This window comes from Toxorhynchites rutilus, chromosome 1, assembly GCF_029784135.1.
Source record: "Toxorhynchites rutilus septentrionalis strain SRP chromosome 1, ASM2978413v1, whole genome shotgun sequence".
Classification (NCBI taxonomy): domain Eukaryota; kingdom Metazoa; phylum Arthropoda; class Insecta; order Diptera; family Culicidae; genus Toxorhynchites; species Toxorhynchites rutilus.
In genome coordinates this window covers 183,651,347-183,669,169 of record NC_073744.1, presented here as the reverse complement: position 1 = coordinate 183,669,169, position 17,823 = coordinate 183,651,347, and the positions used below count along the sequence as shown (strand labels likewise).

General features: G+C 39.2%; 1 protein-coding gene across 15 annotated transcripts in view; it reads right to left on the bottom strand.

Annotated features, from left to right (window-relative positions):
• LOC129768776 (disintegrin and metalloproteinase domain-containing protein 11) overlaps window positions 1–17,823 on the bottom strand; it is a 912,619-nt gene that overhangs the window by 145,370 nt on the left and 749,426 nt on the right. For all 15 annotated transcript variants that reach the window (XM_055770661.1, XM_055770645.1, XM_055770693.1 and 12 more), the window contains exon 9: window positions 13,755–14,045. In XM_055770661.1, coding sequence (XP_055626636.1) covers window positions 13,755–14,045 — 291 coding nt within the window. The remainder of the gene's footprint in view (window positions 1–13,754; window positions 14,046–17,823) is intronic.

Here is a 17,823-nt window from a genome sequence, read left to right as displayed (position 1 = left end):
ATCTTAACAGTCGTCGAGGGCAGTTTTTTAAAACGGCCGGTACCTTCACTCGTGATGTATTCGCACGTCAAGCCCGTTTCGGTTATCACACCCTCAATTTCGACTATGTGAGAGGGAATGTAAACCCGATACTCAATTCTAAAATGCTGACCGACAACAATCCCGTTTGCGTCCCCTCGACCAGTCACGACAACTCGCAACTTGTTTGGTCTAACCTTCGAGACCTCCGAAACGGAGGTACACCTTGCCAGATCTCTCGCGATCTGCATGACTCTCAACGCCCTCCCACCTGGCTTAGGCCTGAAGAAAACAACCCAGGGACCAGTTCCTGGCGCACCCTCTGGATAGACCCCTACACGGGGAGTGGGAACAACAGGGGGGGGGGGAAGGCGAAGGTTGAGAAGGAGCGGGAAGAACAGAGGGAGAAGACGAGGTTGAAGGTACAGTGGGATCGCCAAGGGCAGATGGGAGATTTGCCAGTTTTTTGGAGGGAGGCCTGGCAGGGTTAGCCGACTCGTCCCCAGAAGAAGCATCTTCCGTATTTGGAACTCGTTCGAGTGACCCCCCTTTATCAGTTAGGGGGGAACCAGAGTCAGAGACCTCCACATCCGAAGGTCCCCCACTCTCCGCCATTCCAAAACTTGCACCTATATCCTAAGTATTTTTTTAAACAATATTTCACAATAAAACAATTCACAAAAACAAAACAAAAAACTTATAATTATTAAATACTTTCTCTCAGCACACTCAATGTTATTCACCCATGAACGCACTCCTGTGCAGATGAACGGGAGCGCGCTGAAAGCTCGCTGGTGGTGGGAATGTGCCTACGACACCACTACACACAGTCGTCGGCAAAAGCTTACCCGCACTGTCACTGTTGGCACGATGACTCGGCGAAACCTCCAATGTCGGGGAAGCAGCGACAAAATAAAAAACCAATGCTTGGCTTTCCGAGGATGAAAGCCTCCATCCACCCTCAGGCAGGGTACCCCACTCACCATCCAGACAGCGAAATGAACTCTTCAGCGGCAGAAAAAAACAACAATCACGCGGTAACCGATAACGGAACTTGGACGCGACCCCCCTTCGTCTGGTTACTTCGGGCAATCGGCGAAGAATGAGGTATTCTAGTGTAGAGACACGAATTTCGGACGTTTTTTCCAGCTCCGTAAAAATAAAACAAAGAACATTTTTACTATCTATACATCATTATTTGTTCGTCTATCTTTTAACAATAAAACAAAAAATGAACGGAGAAAAAATATTCATAATTAGAATAGTTACAAGCTGATGAAGTGAGAGGGTTCAAAAAAAGGTGTGCTATGGCGCACACGATTCCAGCCCTTCTGGTTATATGAAACAAAAAAATCGAACGTATTCTGAATCAGTAAAAATGTCGCTATCGCATGAACCTCGGCAAGTCGTAAACATCTTTTTTGACAAAATGGCGGCCGTTTGAAAAACAGAATACGGTCTAAGGCGTTTTTCTTACGTTTCCCAATTTTTTAAAAATAGTTAAATTCTAAAAATATATTTTTTTCGAGGTTCATGCGATAAAGAGATGCCTGCAGATTGTATCCATATAAATTCGACATGAATCGCCATGTACGCCAGTTTGAAAAAACTAGTTTCGAGAAAAACGCGTTTTAAGTTCATTGTTATGGTTAGATACCGCATCACTAAAATGGCTCTCGGTAACTCGGTAAATAATGGGATTTTCGATTAGTCCTTTCAAGGGCATATTATTAAATGCCTAAACTTCAGAAATAGGCAGTATTCTAGTTTAGGAATTTAAAAAAAAATGTTTCCTTCATATTTCTGTAGTTTAGACATTCAATAATATACCCTGGAAAGGACTTATCGAAAATCCTAGCGGTATCTAACCTGGTACGGCCATAACAATGAACTTCAAACGCGTTTTTCTCGAAACTAGTTTTTTAAAACTGGCGTACAATATACGCCAAGTTCTACAGAACCGATTCATGTCGAATTTATATGGATACAATCTGCAGGTATCTCTTTATCGCATGAACCTCAAAAAAAAAAAATTTGAAAAATTCTACTATTTTCAACAATTTTTTGGGGGTTGTGCTCAAGACATGACCGCATTTTTTGACGTAGCACTACACTGTAGTTTAATTCAAGTCGCTTGTTTATAACTACGGATATTATTTTACAATGCTATGAAAATTTTGAAATAACCATTCTACCAGTTTGGTTGCCCTGAAATCTTTTTTTTTTATTGTAGAATCATTTGACGATAATTGTTTGATGTTTCATTCTTGTGCTCGCAGAACAATACATACTCGAAATAAGCGCAGTTGTCATCCTTAGTGGAGAAAGTCTTGCACCAGACAAGCAAATCCAAATCACATGTAAAATTCCAGAACGACATTTTTTTCTTGGTGACTAACTAAGCGAAATAAACTCTATCCGCACGCGAACCCAAATAAATTAATGACTTATTATAACTTATTGAACGACTTGGTATTCTCCAAATAATTTTTTGGTGCACAACCTTAACACCTGCTTCATCATAGCGTCAGTTCAATGCATTGATGAAAGAAGACAAACAATGTTAACTGCTTGGAAGAAGGCTCAATATTTGCAGAGATTCATTACTCATACCCTAGCGCAAATATTTCCCTCCCGCTATCTCCCCTTTTGTATGTATTTATCATTTGCACCACCAAACAATCGTCCATCATAGCATTAAAAAGAAGACATGTGATGACGCAAAATAAGGAAAAACAAGCGAAACAAGTCATTGTTTCGTATCTAGAACGATACTGAAAGTTTGCTTTTCCTTCCTTTCCTTGTTGAATTAAAGAGACTTTAAACTTCTTCAGTTCATTCGTCTCTTGCTTTCCAAAAAGGCTCTTGGAAAACTCTACTATTTCCTCACATTACTCCTCCACCCCCATTGCCTTGAGAAAACCATTCGGTCCCTCGCCGTCCAACTCGCCCAGCAACGATGCTGTTCAGTCGGTGTCTTCACGAATAATGAAAGTTTGCCTCAGCGAGATCCACTGTTTATATTCAAATATTCCCCTTCGTTCTCCTCCTTTTCCTTTTTTTTATTCCAACAGTTTATTTTATTAGGCTCATTTAGCAATTCAGCTGTAACAGAGCCGAATTCATTCGTGTACATTTTTATCGGCATTGAGCTTTGTATTACGAAATGGGGGAGTAGGCATGACAATATCGGTTTGCAGAAGAAATGAACATACTTTTAAAACGAAAATTATGAATGAAAATTATTTTTTCCGAAATAAAATTAGTACTCTATGAAATGAAAATTACTTTCGCTTGCAATTAGTGAATAAATATCATACAAAAATTGAGTCTAAAGATGATATTAGAATGGTAAGTTTTAGTGAAAATATCTGAAAATTCATAGAAAATAGTTTAAATTAGGGTCAGAACAATGTACTTCTAATAGGTAAATAACCCTGCAAAGAAAAGTAAATAACGCAAAGAAAAAATTTCATACAAATTTTAGTTATTTAAAACTGCCTTGGGGCCGACTAATCTCATAGACAATAGTTGGCCTCATACAAACTAATGTCGTATCCAGATGTCGACACCATTCCGCCGTCAACGCGAATAAGTTGCTCGTTATTGACAGCTCTGTTCGGGAAAGCACACGATTGGACAGAACAAAAGTATGAGGGAATGGGAATGCTTCCAATTTTCATCAATTTAAACCATATACAGACTATGGGATTGTAATGTATAGCAAATAAATTTCGATTCGTTTGGTATGTAAATCGCCAGAATCCGTTCACGGCAAAAATAGTTATTAACGTTAACTTTATTTCATGAAAACGTGACCTATTTTCTGATCCGGCACCCTTAATGAAGAACGTAGTTGAATAACGCCAAGAAAAAAAATTCATACAAATTTTACTGTTTAGTCGTTTTGACGGAGAAACTGCGTGAAGAAGCCAAAAGTACAGTAAAATAAAGTAAAAAAGTAAAAAAAAAGTAAAAATACAAATATAGTCAGTCAGATAGTCAGCTGACTATCCTCAGTTGACTATGACTATGCAGAGCCCTGGTTGATAATCATGAAAAAGGCGGGAAAGGTGGTCTAAGCTCCCGTACTAAAATGGTAGTATTCAAATTCAGAGTGCCATAGAAAATATAACATACTAGTGATCAATGATTCTATAAATATACTTCTTTTGAACTAGTAGTTATAGGGATCAAGCAGAAATTTTCAAAAAAATCTGTTATGTCAATAATATTTGAAGAATAGGTAATTTTGAACGTAAAAAATTGTATGTTGATGCAATAAAAATATTGTGCATCATTTTCATAATTTGTTCTTTTTTCAGTCGTCCGCAAAAAACATGAAATGGTAAATTTATCAATACACTGAAATACCATTTCATTCTGCACCATGTTTATTTTAAATGGTAACTTTAATGTAACTTTAAAATTATGACATCATAATCTCTAATAAAAAAAAGATTATTATTTAACCAAAAAGAACATGCCTATTGTATGATGGACATGCGCTATATATTGATCAACACAGGGTAAGTGTGGGGTTAGATGGTCAATTTATTCTGAAATATAAAGACGTTAAATGAATAACAATGTCAAATTAATGATTCTCTGGTTATTTTTCATTGACAGAGTAAAAGGTAAGCTTCAGTGTGGTACTTAACATTCTAACGCAAAACTTCATGCTAAACACTTATAACCAAATTTATTCAAAAATTACCAGCTAAACCCCCCTTAACCTACTGTAGAAAAGTTCACACATTTTTTGATTTTATAAGTTTCTGTTTTTGTTAGGTGATGTGAGGTTATGTACTTTCCGAACATAGTTGCTTCAAACCGAATTTATTGTCCTTATTGGAATATAAAATAATTATAAAACATTGAATGAATTCGATGGCAAGTGAAGGCTATGGAATCGAAAATCGAACCCATCTCCACCAGGAACAAAGAGACCGATAGAATAGCACCGTGGGGAACACCGTTTTCTGCAATTTCTTTAGAAGAAAGCAAATCTGCATCTGTTACTTTGAAGGTTCTGTCGACAGAATATGGCATAACTCTTCCGCACAACCACAGTTCGCTAGCGTTGCCAGAATATGGCGCCACCACGCTTGGTTCCATATCTCTGACATGAAAATAAATTAAAATTTCACTGATTTCTCGAAACAAAACGAAATCGAAAATTGACGTATTTACGCAAAGCTGAATCAGCTCATGCGACACCTACGTTAGAGTTCAGAACCACAAAAGTGAGGGTGTTTGTTTATTTTACGCACTGAAAAGCAAGATTCGGTGGTGATTATTCATTTTAATTCAATTTAGATTCATTTCAGCCATTGAATGTCGTCAGTATATGGTAAAAAAGTTGGAGTTTTGTATATTTACGATGGTTTCAACACGCGATTTGACCAAAGTCATAGATAATCTTCGAAAATTTTAAGTTTGATAATGCAAACCGGTTATTGATACTATGGATAATTGCGATGAAATCGATATCATATCAAATTGGCTGATATCATTGATTATGTAGGGGCCGATACGAGAAAGATTTGCAGTATTTTTCAGCGCAAAACACCCTATTCATCGTTTACTTAGTTGAAAAAAATTAAAGTTACAATACTGATAACATGCCATTCCTCGTAATGTACATAGCACATTGTAAAATGATGATTTTCTAACCTTTTAAGCGTGGAAAGAATACATGAAACCGGGAAATTTGAAGATAAATTCTGATTTTTCTAGAAAATTTGAACGAATTTCATACCAAAAAAACAAACCATCCTCATTTTACTCGCTGCGCCATCTGGTTGCAATTCTAACGTAAATTCGTCAATACATTATTGGTTTTTGAATTTTAGGTTACATTATCATCATTTTCTTAGTTCAAAAACAAAATCCAGATGTCTCACCGATCGTTTACGTTTTGAGATTGAAATGAATCTAAATTGAAATAAAATGAATAATGAATTGCTTTTCAGTGCGTAAAATAAACAAACACCCTCACTTTTGTGGTTCTGAGCTCTAATGTAGATGCCGCATGAACTGATTCAGCTTTGCGTAAATTCGAGTTTGATAATGCATACCGGTTATTGATACTATGGATAATTGCGATGAAACCGATATCATATCAAATTGGCTGATATCATTGATTATGTAGGGGCCGATACGAGAAGGATTTGCAGTATTTTTAGCGCAAAACACCCTATTCATCGTTTACTTAGTCGAAAAAAATTAAAGTTATAATACTTATAACAAGCATTTCCTCGTAATATACATAGCACATTTTAAAATGATGATTTTATAACCTTTTCAGCGTGGAAAGGATACATGAAACCGGGAAATTTGAAGATAAATTCTGATTTTTCTAGAAAATTTGAACGAATTCATACCAAAAAAACAAAACGTCCTCATTTTACTCGCTGCGCCATCTGGTTGTAAATCCAACGTAAATTCGTCAATAGATCGCCAATTGACGAATTTACGTTAGAATTGCAACCAGATGGCGCAGCGAGTAAAATGATGATGTTTTGTTTTTTTTTTGGTACGGAGTTGGTTTGTTTTGTTTTGAAAACTCAGAAATTTTCTGCAAATTTCCCAGATTCAAGTATTCTTTCTACGCTGAAAAGGTTAGAAAATCATCAGTTTACATTGTTTCATTCATAACATATGACGAATGATTCGGTACAAGTATTATAATTTATATTTTTCACTAGGTAAATGATGGGTGGCATTTGTTGCGATTCAAATATTACAGATTTTTCTCGTATTTGTCGAAAGGAAGTCCCTGCATAATCAATGGTATCAACCAACTTGATATGATATCTATTGCATCGTCGATATTCACAGTTTGAGCTTCTAAAAAATGTCCGGAAGTTAGTACTCATAACCTATATTCACTATCAAACATAAACATTTCGAAGATTATCTATGAGTTTGGTCCAATCTCGTGTTGAGACCATTGTCAATAGACAAAAATATAATTTTATTACCATTTACTGATGACATTTAATGTCTAAAATGATTTTAAATAGAAATTAAGAAAGTAATGAAAATAATCACGACCGAATCGCGCTTTTCAGTGCGTAAAATAAACAAACACCCTCACTTTTGTGGTTCTGAGCTCTAATGTAGATGTCGCATAAGCTGATTCAGCTTTGCGTAACTTCGTCAATTGCGAGACTTGAAGAGAATAAAGGCCCATTTATACGTTGCTAGTAGCTAACTTGACAGTGAGTAGCTACTGGGCCAGTGAACTCGCTTGATAATTAGTTGACTCGCCTTGTCCGTTCACACAGTGTGAGCTGCTGACGAGAAACTAGATACTACAGCGTTGGCTTACTAGGGATGCCAGATGATTGATCCGAAATCGACTTCTCGATTGGCAGTTTTCGTCTCAGGTTTTCAGTTGAATTTATCATTACACAATTTTATCGCGAAATACATGCTGACCGTGTATAAAAATACTTTGTGCTGAATTTTTTCGAACTGAAGGTACTATCCGAAAAAGCAGAAAGGCAATAGGATTTGGGCCAGGAATTGGATGCAAGAAAAAAGAGCAAATCATATAATATTGAAGGAACTCTACGATGATGATCCTCTAGAGTACAGAGCAGTGTTGAGAAAAACACCTGAATAAGGAACAAGGATTTCATTGGTCCAAAAATACAACGCCTAGATACACTTATGAGGGATACTATACCGGCAAGAGTGAAATTAAAAAACTACATTGATGTGCCTTTCTTCTGGAGTATCGTTCAGTTTGTTGTCGATATTTTCTAGAATCTGGAATGCATCCATAGTTCAGATAATTCCGGAAGTATGTGATGCTATAAATGGCAATCTAAAAGATTTTTTTTATTTTTTTTTTGTTTCGCCTTGCCAGCAGCTTCGTGTACCAATTTGTGAAATGATTATGATAGTAGATTTGCAGGTGGAATAAATACGCGTCAAAAATTAAAATAATGAACGAAAATGGACTTTTTTAAATCGCATATGTATTCTGTTTCTTAGAACAATACTTTTTTGCAAGTTGAGAGGGAATTTTGAATGAAAATTGTGCCTGATAATGATTCTATATTAGAGATTCTCAAAAAAACTATCTCAAAAAGTAAGCGTGCCCCACCAGCGTGCAAAACAAAATAACAACGATTTCGTTTAGAAATAATGAGGGTTTTATTTGTTTTCCCAATATTTTTTCAAGTCTATAAATATGTTCGCATATTTTCAAATATCTCAAAATACACGCATTTCTTTGCGTTTGGCATCCCTGATTCGAACGCTAAATTCTATTTTTGACGTTTCGATGGATGCGAGTGCGAGTAAATTCAAAAAACTTTGGAGTAGCTCGCACGCCGGATTACACATGACATTAACTGGCATGATGTGTTCACACGGTGTGAGTAGCTGCACTGCAGTAACTGACTAGACCGACTCGTATGCTTACTCGCACCGTTTGAACCCGGCTTAAATTTCAAAACAAACCTGCTTATTCCTGAAGTCACAACCTGGTAGTGACTTCTAACAAATTCGGAACCGTTGCATTATGTTCGGTACAACTCTGTGACAAATAGGACGAGATTTTTTTGACGTAGGACTACGTCTTTCATTTCTATACCGGGGTGTAAAATCAAAGTTTCGAAAACGAAAGCGTTACGCCGGACACCGAGATTTTGAGCGTTAATAGCTCTTAAACAACTGAACGAAATGGTATGATAAACACTTCATTCGAAAGATAAAATGTCTACGCGTTATATACTTGTTACTTTTTCATCTAAAAACTTGTTTCAATAGCCTTAAAATTGGTTTCAAAACAGGCTATTGAAATCACCAATCGGTATATAAGCGAGCGCCGCTCGTAAACCCACTCAGTTATAATTGAACAGCGATTGGAGCATGTTGTCGCTGTTGTTGTGAAGCTCTTCGTTTATCATGAAAGCGCGGATGAACGGTGTCACCAAGAGCCTGTTTGTGCACCTTAGGCCAGAAGGGAATCCACCAGAAGGAGAGTGATGCCACGGTTCCGCTTGAAACATCGGAGCAGCCGCCACACATACATACACGCGCGGAACCCTCGTTCCGCGTTCCGCGTACCAGTTCCCCTGGGAATTGAAAAATACATTCATGCGAAAGAGTTTATTTTAATGTTTTCTATTCATACAACACTGCAACCAAATACATTTGGTTTTGTGATTTTTCAATCAATCGCAATTGACAGGAAAGTTTCTGAATATTATTTTTCCCCATCAGTAGATAATTTTCGTATCCAATATTGGATGCATAACATGAAAAACGGAAAATGTTACACATCGCGAAAATCATGTCATTTTCGAGCGATTATTTGCATCCTACTCATATATTGCTGCGACCAAATACATTTCGTTTTGGATTTTTCAATCAATTGCGATCAACGTAAGACCACGTCTTTCGGCAATTTATTAGAGGTGCAATGAATCTTTAGGAATTCCCGCTCTACGCGCACTGGCAAACGATGTTTACTCAACAGTTTCTCAAACGAGAAATGGGTGTTGTGAGAAAGGATTAGCGAACGCAAAAACGACAAACGGGAGAAAGAGATGTTTGAAGGTTGAAGGAAATTAGCAGAAAACATCTTCATTTTATCTTCCGAATAATGTGATTATCATAGTACTTCCTTTTGCCGGAAACAGATTAATAACGCTCAAAGGAGGAATCGAATCCTCCGAGGAAATACCCAGCGCAAATTAGAATCGACTATAGATTGCGCCATTAGTACACAAATAACTTTATAATGCAGTTTCATCAAAGTGATTTCTTCGATATGGGGAAATATTCACTGCATCATGTCATGTATTTCATATTCTTCACTATCAAAATCCATATCCATGGCACCTATCGGTATCGAATTGTCATCGACAACACGATTTTCGCTAAATGCTCCCTTCAGTTCGGCCCGCAAAAAACTTTCCTGAACTCTAATACATCAAATTAGGAGCCCTGAAAAGGGCTGCTGATTATATGCTAAGCTAATAGCACGCTCTCCTCGGATACGATGGGCCAAGGACATCCTTGGGCATAATGTGACGCGCTTTGCGTGGATAGCACACAAATTGGTATCTTCGAATAGGCCTCCTGCAGTACCATAACCGCGAAGTTTGACGAGCAAGTCGGTTTTGAAGTTCCGGGCAATTCCACAAACCAAACGCTGCAAAGGTAGCTTGCGGATCAGCAGTTTGTTCGACCTCTGAAAGCGACGAATTTCACTTAAAGTTCCCGGTCGATAGCGATGTGGCTTCTTCACGCTTTCTGCGGCTGGTGCGCTTATCCGAGCTGCTTTCATGGTGCCTTACCACCGAAAGACTAACGAGCTGTCTTCTTGGTCCCAAACAAACAAGTCCTCACGGTGCGAGAGTAGAGTAAGAAATGAACGAAAGCAAAGGAAGCGTGATATTATATACCATAACAGACTTGAATGTAAACCCCACCCTCTTTATTATATTCTTAGCTTAGCCTGAGAGAGAAAAGAATAACATCGAAGTAATTATACAGTAATGTATTTGAATCCGGACACTTTGTGTTACATTCAATATCATACCGCAGACACAACATTTCGTGCATGCTGAATTAATACGATTGATTAGTAAGTATCAAGTAACTATCAGTAACTATATTAGTAACTATTAATCGCATAAATTGAACATGAAAAAAAATGTTATGGCTGTGGTATGATTTTGAATGAAATGCAGTGTCCGGATTCAAAAGCATTACTTCTTTTACAGTACAGTTAACTCAACTGAAAATTTTTCAGTTCGGCCTGCAAAAACGAAATTAATTGGAAGAGTACAGCATAATGCATAGACGTGAGTATGAGCTTCCCCATCTCACATTCCAATAGGATTAATGGGCTTCCAAGTGGGCGCGCTACATACGGATACGTATGATTTCAATAACCTGTTTTCGAAGCTATCATTAAGCTATTGAAACAATTTTTCGAGTCAATAAATAGCAATGATATAACTCTTGGACATTTTATCTTTTGTATGAAATGATTATCATACTGTTCCGTTGATCCGAAGCAGAATGAATCACGCTTAAAGAAGGAATGGAATGGAAAAATATAATCGTTGCTGAAAAATAATCTGCCAGTTCCCGTAGGAATTGAAAAATACATTCATGCGAAAGAGTTTACTTTAATGTTTTCTATTCATGTAACACTGTGACCAAATATTGTTTAATCAAGTGCTATTAACAGGTGGTTATCGAGTTATCATTAACCACCGGTGGGCTTCAAGTATCGAGGAAAATCTGGAAAAATCTAATCGTTGCTGAAAAATAATCTGCCAGTTCCCCTGGGAATTAAAAAACTACATTCATGTGAAAGAGTTTATTTTAATGTTTTCTAACCATATAACACAGCGACCAAATACATTTGATTTTGTAATTTTTCAACCAAGTGTAATTAGCAGGAAAGCTTCTGAAGGTTATTCTTCCCCATCAGTAGGATATTTTCGTATCCAATATTGTATGCGTATGCAACGGAAAATGTTTCGTTTCGCGAAAATTATATAATTTTCAATCGATTATTGCTCAGTCTCCGAAAGTTTCAAACTCAGAGAGTTCATTCCCCTCTAGTTTGCCTTCCAAATTGCTATCGTAAACCATACCTTCTCTCGATTCAATCGCGCACAGAAAGCATTTATTCTGGTGGTGAAACGATATTCTGGTGGTGAAACGATATTCTGGTGGTGAAACGATATTCTGGTGGTGAAACGCATTCGATTAGAGGCGAATGAACTGAAAAGTTTAAAGCCTCTTTAATCCAACATCATCATCATGAAACGCATTCATTTTCCGTGAGGACATCGACAAGACAACATCGTTACTGAACGAGCTGAACTAGCTGGACGAGCTGAACGAGCTGAACGGCGAAGGATCGAGGGATCGAAGGATTCATTACCTGGCCTGACCTGACCTGAAACGCAATCAGTTTGTTTTAACTGTGAGGGAGCGCAGAAAAGCCGATCGATCAGAAGGAGAAGAGAAGGTGACCAGGAGAGTATCAGCATCGAAAAACGGTTCCCCGGGAAGACATCGAAGCAGCCGCCACACACACACATGCACGCGCGCAACTCTTTTCGTTTGCTGGTTATCGAGAAGAAACCTGGAAAGAAATGATCGTTGCTGAAAAATAATCTGCCAGTTCCCCTTGGAATTGAGAATTACATTCAAGCGAAAGAGTTTATTTTAATGTTTTCTATTCATATGATGCTGCGACCAAATACAATTGGTTTTGTGAGTTTTCAATCAAGTGAAGTTAGCAGGAAATCTTCTGAAGATTATCCTTGTGAAGAACCTTGTGCCTCCAACGAAACGCTCTCGTTTTCGAAGTCCCCCAAATATTCATTTACACATTCATTCAGAATGGATTTAGATTCAACTTCAAACAAATGATCTCTAAATCAACGATAGTCCTACGTCACCCTTGCGGTTATACCATAGATATAACCCACTTCCTGTTTTTTAGTGAATCAAACTTAATTTAAGAATTTGTGTGCGTTTAGCAGTTCAATATTTTATGCCAATGGCTGATTGTGCGAATTTAATTTCCGAATGGCATTTTTGGGAGATAACGTGATATTTCTCCGAATGCCAATATATTGTCGTAAAATTGTTAGAAATACGCTTCATGAAAACGTTTCCAATCACGAGGGAAACAAATTGATGTGAGAATCAGCCTACCTCCGGAATGAACAAGAATGAAGAGTTTCCCGGAACCCAGAGTGCTGCTCTACGGAATTAATAAAACTAATCAGCGAAACCTGCCGGGGCTGGGCCGGGAGAATATTTCCCCGTAAAATCCCTATAAATTGACCCTTCGGTTCACATCTCGCACCTCGCCCGAACTCGAACTCAATCGAACTCTGGCAAAGTCCATACCGAGATAATTTAATATCACATGCCTAATTGATTCAACAGCCTTCCTGCCGCCTTCTAAAAGGGGGGACCCCTCTTTTTCTTAACAGAGAGGCTTTCGACACCGCCGGAAGGGACGACCTAGCTAAGAATCATGGGCAAGTGCGAGTGCGGAACCAAGGCCAGTAGTGGTGTTGTGTTCTAGCGTAGCTACCGGAAGAATTCTAATAAGTTAGTCTCAACGAGAGAGGGAGCAGTGCCACGCCAATTGTGTGGATACGGTTATTTACTCCCGTCCTTCCCATTTTCGCGATGGCCGCTGGAGGTGGGGGAGCGCGCATAAGTCGCGGTCCATGATTGTAGTTTATTAGGGCACTTTCGGGCACCATTATTGGTGCGCTTTAATTGACTTCCGGGCTGATAGCTTTATGATTTTGATGAACTTAATTAGCTGGGGCTTTGTTACGCTGGTGGTAATTTGGCGCCGATTTGGATCTGTAAATCTGTTCGAACGGGGAGTGATATATGGATCGTAATGAAAGTCCGCGTTGGTGTGTGAATAAATCTTAGGAAGGAATACATTAATTAGTTTATTTGGGGAGTTTTCAGGGAATGATCCGTCTCTACTGGGTGGGGTTTCCCTGTCGCCAAGGGCACTTTTTCAGTTCCATAGATAATCAAGTTTTTATCGTGTCTAATCTTGCTAATTGACGGGCCGAAGGAAACGTTCCCCTTTTCATTTCTCTGTACCAATCGAGCTATATTGGGAACGATATTTCTTCGAAGAGACTGAGCGTCGGGCGATTTTTTTTCGCCGAGAAAGTGGATGATGATTGAGTGCAATTACTTACCAGATCGACAATATTCGCCACCTGGATGGCGTCGTGCACCACCTCGGCCCGGGTGCTGCCATTGCGCTTCTGGAACATCGCCTTGTCGATGATGAGCGCCGTTTCGATGTACTTGGTGGTCTCGCGCACATCCCGCCGGTAGCGTCCGGCCCCGTTGCCGTCCTGCGATTCCACCAGGCCCGAGTGGTGGCTCTGCCGACGTGTCGAACGCGTCCGATACACTAGATTGCCGGAATTAGCACAGCCCTTGTTTGATTTTGTACGTGCCTCGAAGATAACATGTGGATGTTTCTGCTGAAACGAGGCGGTTTTTTGATACCGGGAAGAGAGAACAAGACAAGAACCAAAAAACACGGGGTGGGGTTAGTAGATGGACTTTAGCGGCAAAGTTTGCACGAGCTCTTATGACCAATATAATCGACTATCGGTTGGACGATTCGGAAGCGTATGTATCTTCTTCAAACCCACACAAACACACACATACACTCACAGACACAAACAAATATATATATCAAACATGATTTCATGCCCTGCCGCACGCACACATTACGTCCAATTGATTGCTCCGACGATGAGAAAGTTTTCCAATCCGCAGGGCGATTCGTTCCAAGTAATCGATTCCAGAGAAAAACCACCAATGCCACAAATTAATAGCATCATAAATTTGAGCTACACCACCCAAGCCGTTCTCATGGGCCAGAACCATCTCTCCCGGTCAGATTTTCACTCTAGTAAGCCTCATCGTCTGACCAATCGCTAACAACTATAAATTGCCGGCTTGAGTGCGAAAATCGAATCTTAAATCACTTCTTCGCCGATTACATTTTATAATGACAGCTGCAATATGTCTTTCATACTCTGGTTTGTTCTTTTTTTTTTCATCGAAGCCATCCGTCGAAATGACAGCGATCAGCGCGGCTATAAAATTGCGCCGGCTGTCAGTTCCCCGCGAAGCGACATCTATTGTAATTGATTGAATTCATTCCATCGGACGCTGGATGTAAACAGTAATTATATTTCGATTTAAATAGATGTTTACACCGTTCGGTCGAATTCGGTCCGATCCACTGGATGGTAAACCGATCCACTGTGGGATATGAGAGCGAATTACAGTACGAAAAAAGGTGTATTTTACTGTCCAGCGTTTAATTGTTGCGTTCGATGTCGACTTTGTAATAAATGAAATGCTTTGTTTTGTCGACACAAGCGTTCGCTCGAATCGCATTCTTCGCAGGGGTGTCCGACCCATCCTCATTCGTGTGTTCGAAATCGAAGCGAAACTTTTCCGCACGGATCACGATTGAGTGCTGTCAAAAATTTCATCATTTTCCGGCTTGGCATCGGCTCCATTTCCCGGATGAAGAACAATACTCAGCGCTGAAGGAAAGAGGAAAACACACAACACTGGAAGAAAGTTGCCCCTCCTTGAGGGTGAAGATGTGAGAGGCTGGGTTTGGGAGACCGATAAAATATTCATTACGCAGTTCTCAATGTCTGAACGAGGGGGAGCGAATTTCACTTTCACTGTTGAGCCGATCTGTTGATTCGCGTTTCGCTGTGTTCTGACATGAACACTGTAACTCAATAAGGGTGCCTCTTTACTTATGGATTTGGGGGTCTTATTTTAACAAAAAGAAATAAAAACTCATCGCATAAATATCCGTATATTTCTTTTGGGATTCACATCAAACGTCAGTGTTTTGCGTTTCCATTGACAATGACAACATTGACATTTGTAGAAGTTACTCTTCCATTTTGGTCTGACCATCAGAGCTTTCTCCGAAGTTGTAGAGAAGCATGTCTGGTAAATTCACTGTTGGATGTCATTCGTTTAATGCTTTACGGAAAATTATGAAATGGGTTTCTATAAGGAAGAAATCATATGAATTGGAGGTATACAATGTTTGTTCACATATTATAATATACCCAAGAAGTTGACTGCGCCTCCTCTTTTTGGTAAGTATGTCACGAAAAACATGAATGAGCGAATGAGACAAAATAACGTGGAATAAACTGTGTTTTTTTCTATTTTCTCGAGGCACTGTGCTAACCTATAATTCCTGCAATTTCTTTTTTTTATTGAAAGCCACCTTAACCTTCCTATACTAGCGCAAAGGTCTGACAGACCGAGACAATGAAGTGGTTCAATTGAATGACTATTAAAACTAAATGATAAAAAAAATTTTAAAAAATGAAAAAAAAAGTTTTTTTCATTCAATTATATCTTTTTCTTTGAATAAATACCAATAACGCCTAAAAATACACAATGGCAATACAGCGCGAACTCGATTATATACAGTCTCCGATTGCTTTTCGCTGTATATAATCGAATCCTGTAATCCAGTCAAAAAAAACATTTTTTTATTCGTTTTTATGCATATATTATTCGTTTATTGAAAATAAAAGAAGAATTTAATTTTTGATTCATCCCCTTAAAGTCAGAAAACACCTTTCTCACATAGAAAAAATATTTTTTTCCAGAATCTCTCAGAAGGTGATAGATGATCATATTTGATGAAAAAATCCATCTAGGCACATGTTCAAATTTCAACAATGACAGAGTTATAGAACTTTGTTTTTGTATCGGACTCTGTTGCCTCCAACTGGCTCTACATTAACAAGTACGTTGCGCAAAGGGTGTGTCACATCAAATTGCATCGCGGAAAAAAAACGCTGTAGAAATTTAATTTTTAGGAATTATATTTGCGTTTCCACTTTCGCTTATAATCAGATAAGAGTGTACAGATCACGTTGGCCATGCTTCACTGTCAATTTTTCGTAAATTTGGAAAAATGTCGTCGAACGAAAAAGAGCGTCGTGAATAAATCCTGCGCACTCATTTCGAGAATCCGGCGTTGTCACATCGGGACATCGGTAAGATGCTGGGAATCGTCCAATCCACGGTCAGCAGAGTACTAAAACGATACTTCGAGAACCCAACCATCGATCGGAAGGTGAAGAACGGCAAAAATGGATGCTCCGTCAGTGAAAAAGATCACAATCGCGTAGTTAAGCAGTTTAGACATGATCCGAGAAGTTCGGTCCGGGATGTCGCCAATATGCTGAATTTGTCAAGTTCATTCGTCCAGCGGACCAAGCAGCGGGAGGGCCTGCGTACATACAAGGTTCAGAAGGCTCCTAACCGCGACGAAAGGCAAAACATGGTGGGGAAGACGCGAGCCCGGAAGCTGTACACCGAAATGCTGACGAAGCCGCATTGCCTGGTAATGGACGACGAAACCTACGTCAAAGCGGACTTTCGTCAGCTGCCGGGCCTGTTGTTCTTCTCCGCAGAAGAAAAATTCAGCGTTCCGGAGGAGATTCGCAAGCAGAAACTATCCAAGTTTGCCAAAAAGTACATGGTGTGGCAAGCGATCTGCTCTTGCGGAAAGCGGAGCGCCCCCTTCGTGATGACCGGCACGGTAAATGGGCAGGTTTACCTTAAGGAGTGCCTACAGAAGCGCTTACTACCACTATTGAAGCAGCACGAGGGCCCGACCATCTTCTGGCCGGATCTCGCTTCGTGCCACTATTCAAAGGACGTGTTGGAGTGGTACGCAGCCAACGGGGTCACCTTCGTGCCAAAGGAAATGAACCCGCCCAACGCGCCGGAGCTTCGCCCAATAGAGAAATATTGGGCGATTATGAAGCAGGCCCTCCGGAAGAACCCAAAAGTTGTCAAATCGGAGGCGGACTTCAAGAGAAAATGGATTTCTGTTCAAAAAAAACTACAACCTGACGTTGTACAGAACCTTATGGACGGGATAAAGAGGAAGGTGCTAGCATACGGGCTTGGGCTCGAAGTATGAATAAAAAGAAAATGCCAAAAGTTGTTTAATAGTTTTTATTTTACTGTCTAAAATTTTCAAAAGGATCGGTCTACTGGGCGAATTTCTACAGCGCTTTTTCCGTGATGCAATTTGATGTGACACACCCTTTAAGAAAATTCTGTTACCTTAATTTGAAAGATGAGAAAATAAAGTACAGGAAATAGTAGTGGAACATCTTAATTAGTGGATTTAAATAACTGTTTTGGTAGTGAAAATTTCAAATTTAGTAATTTTTAATG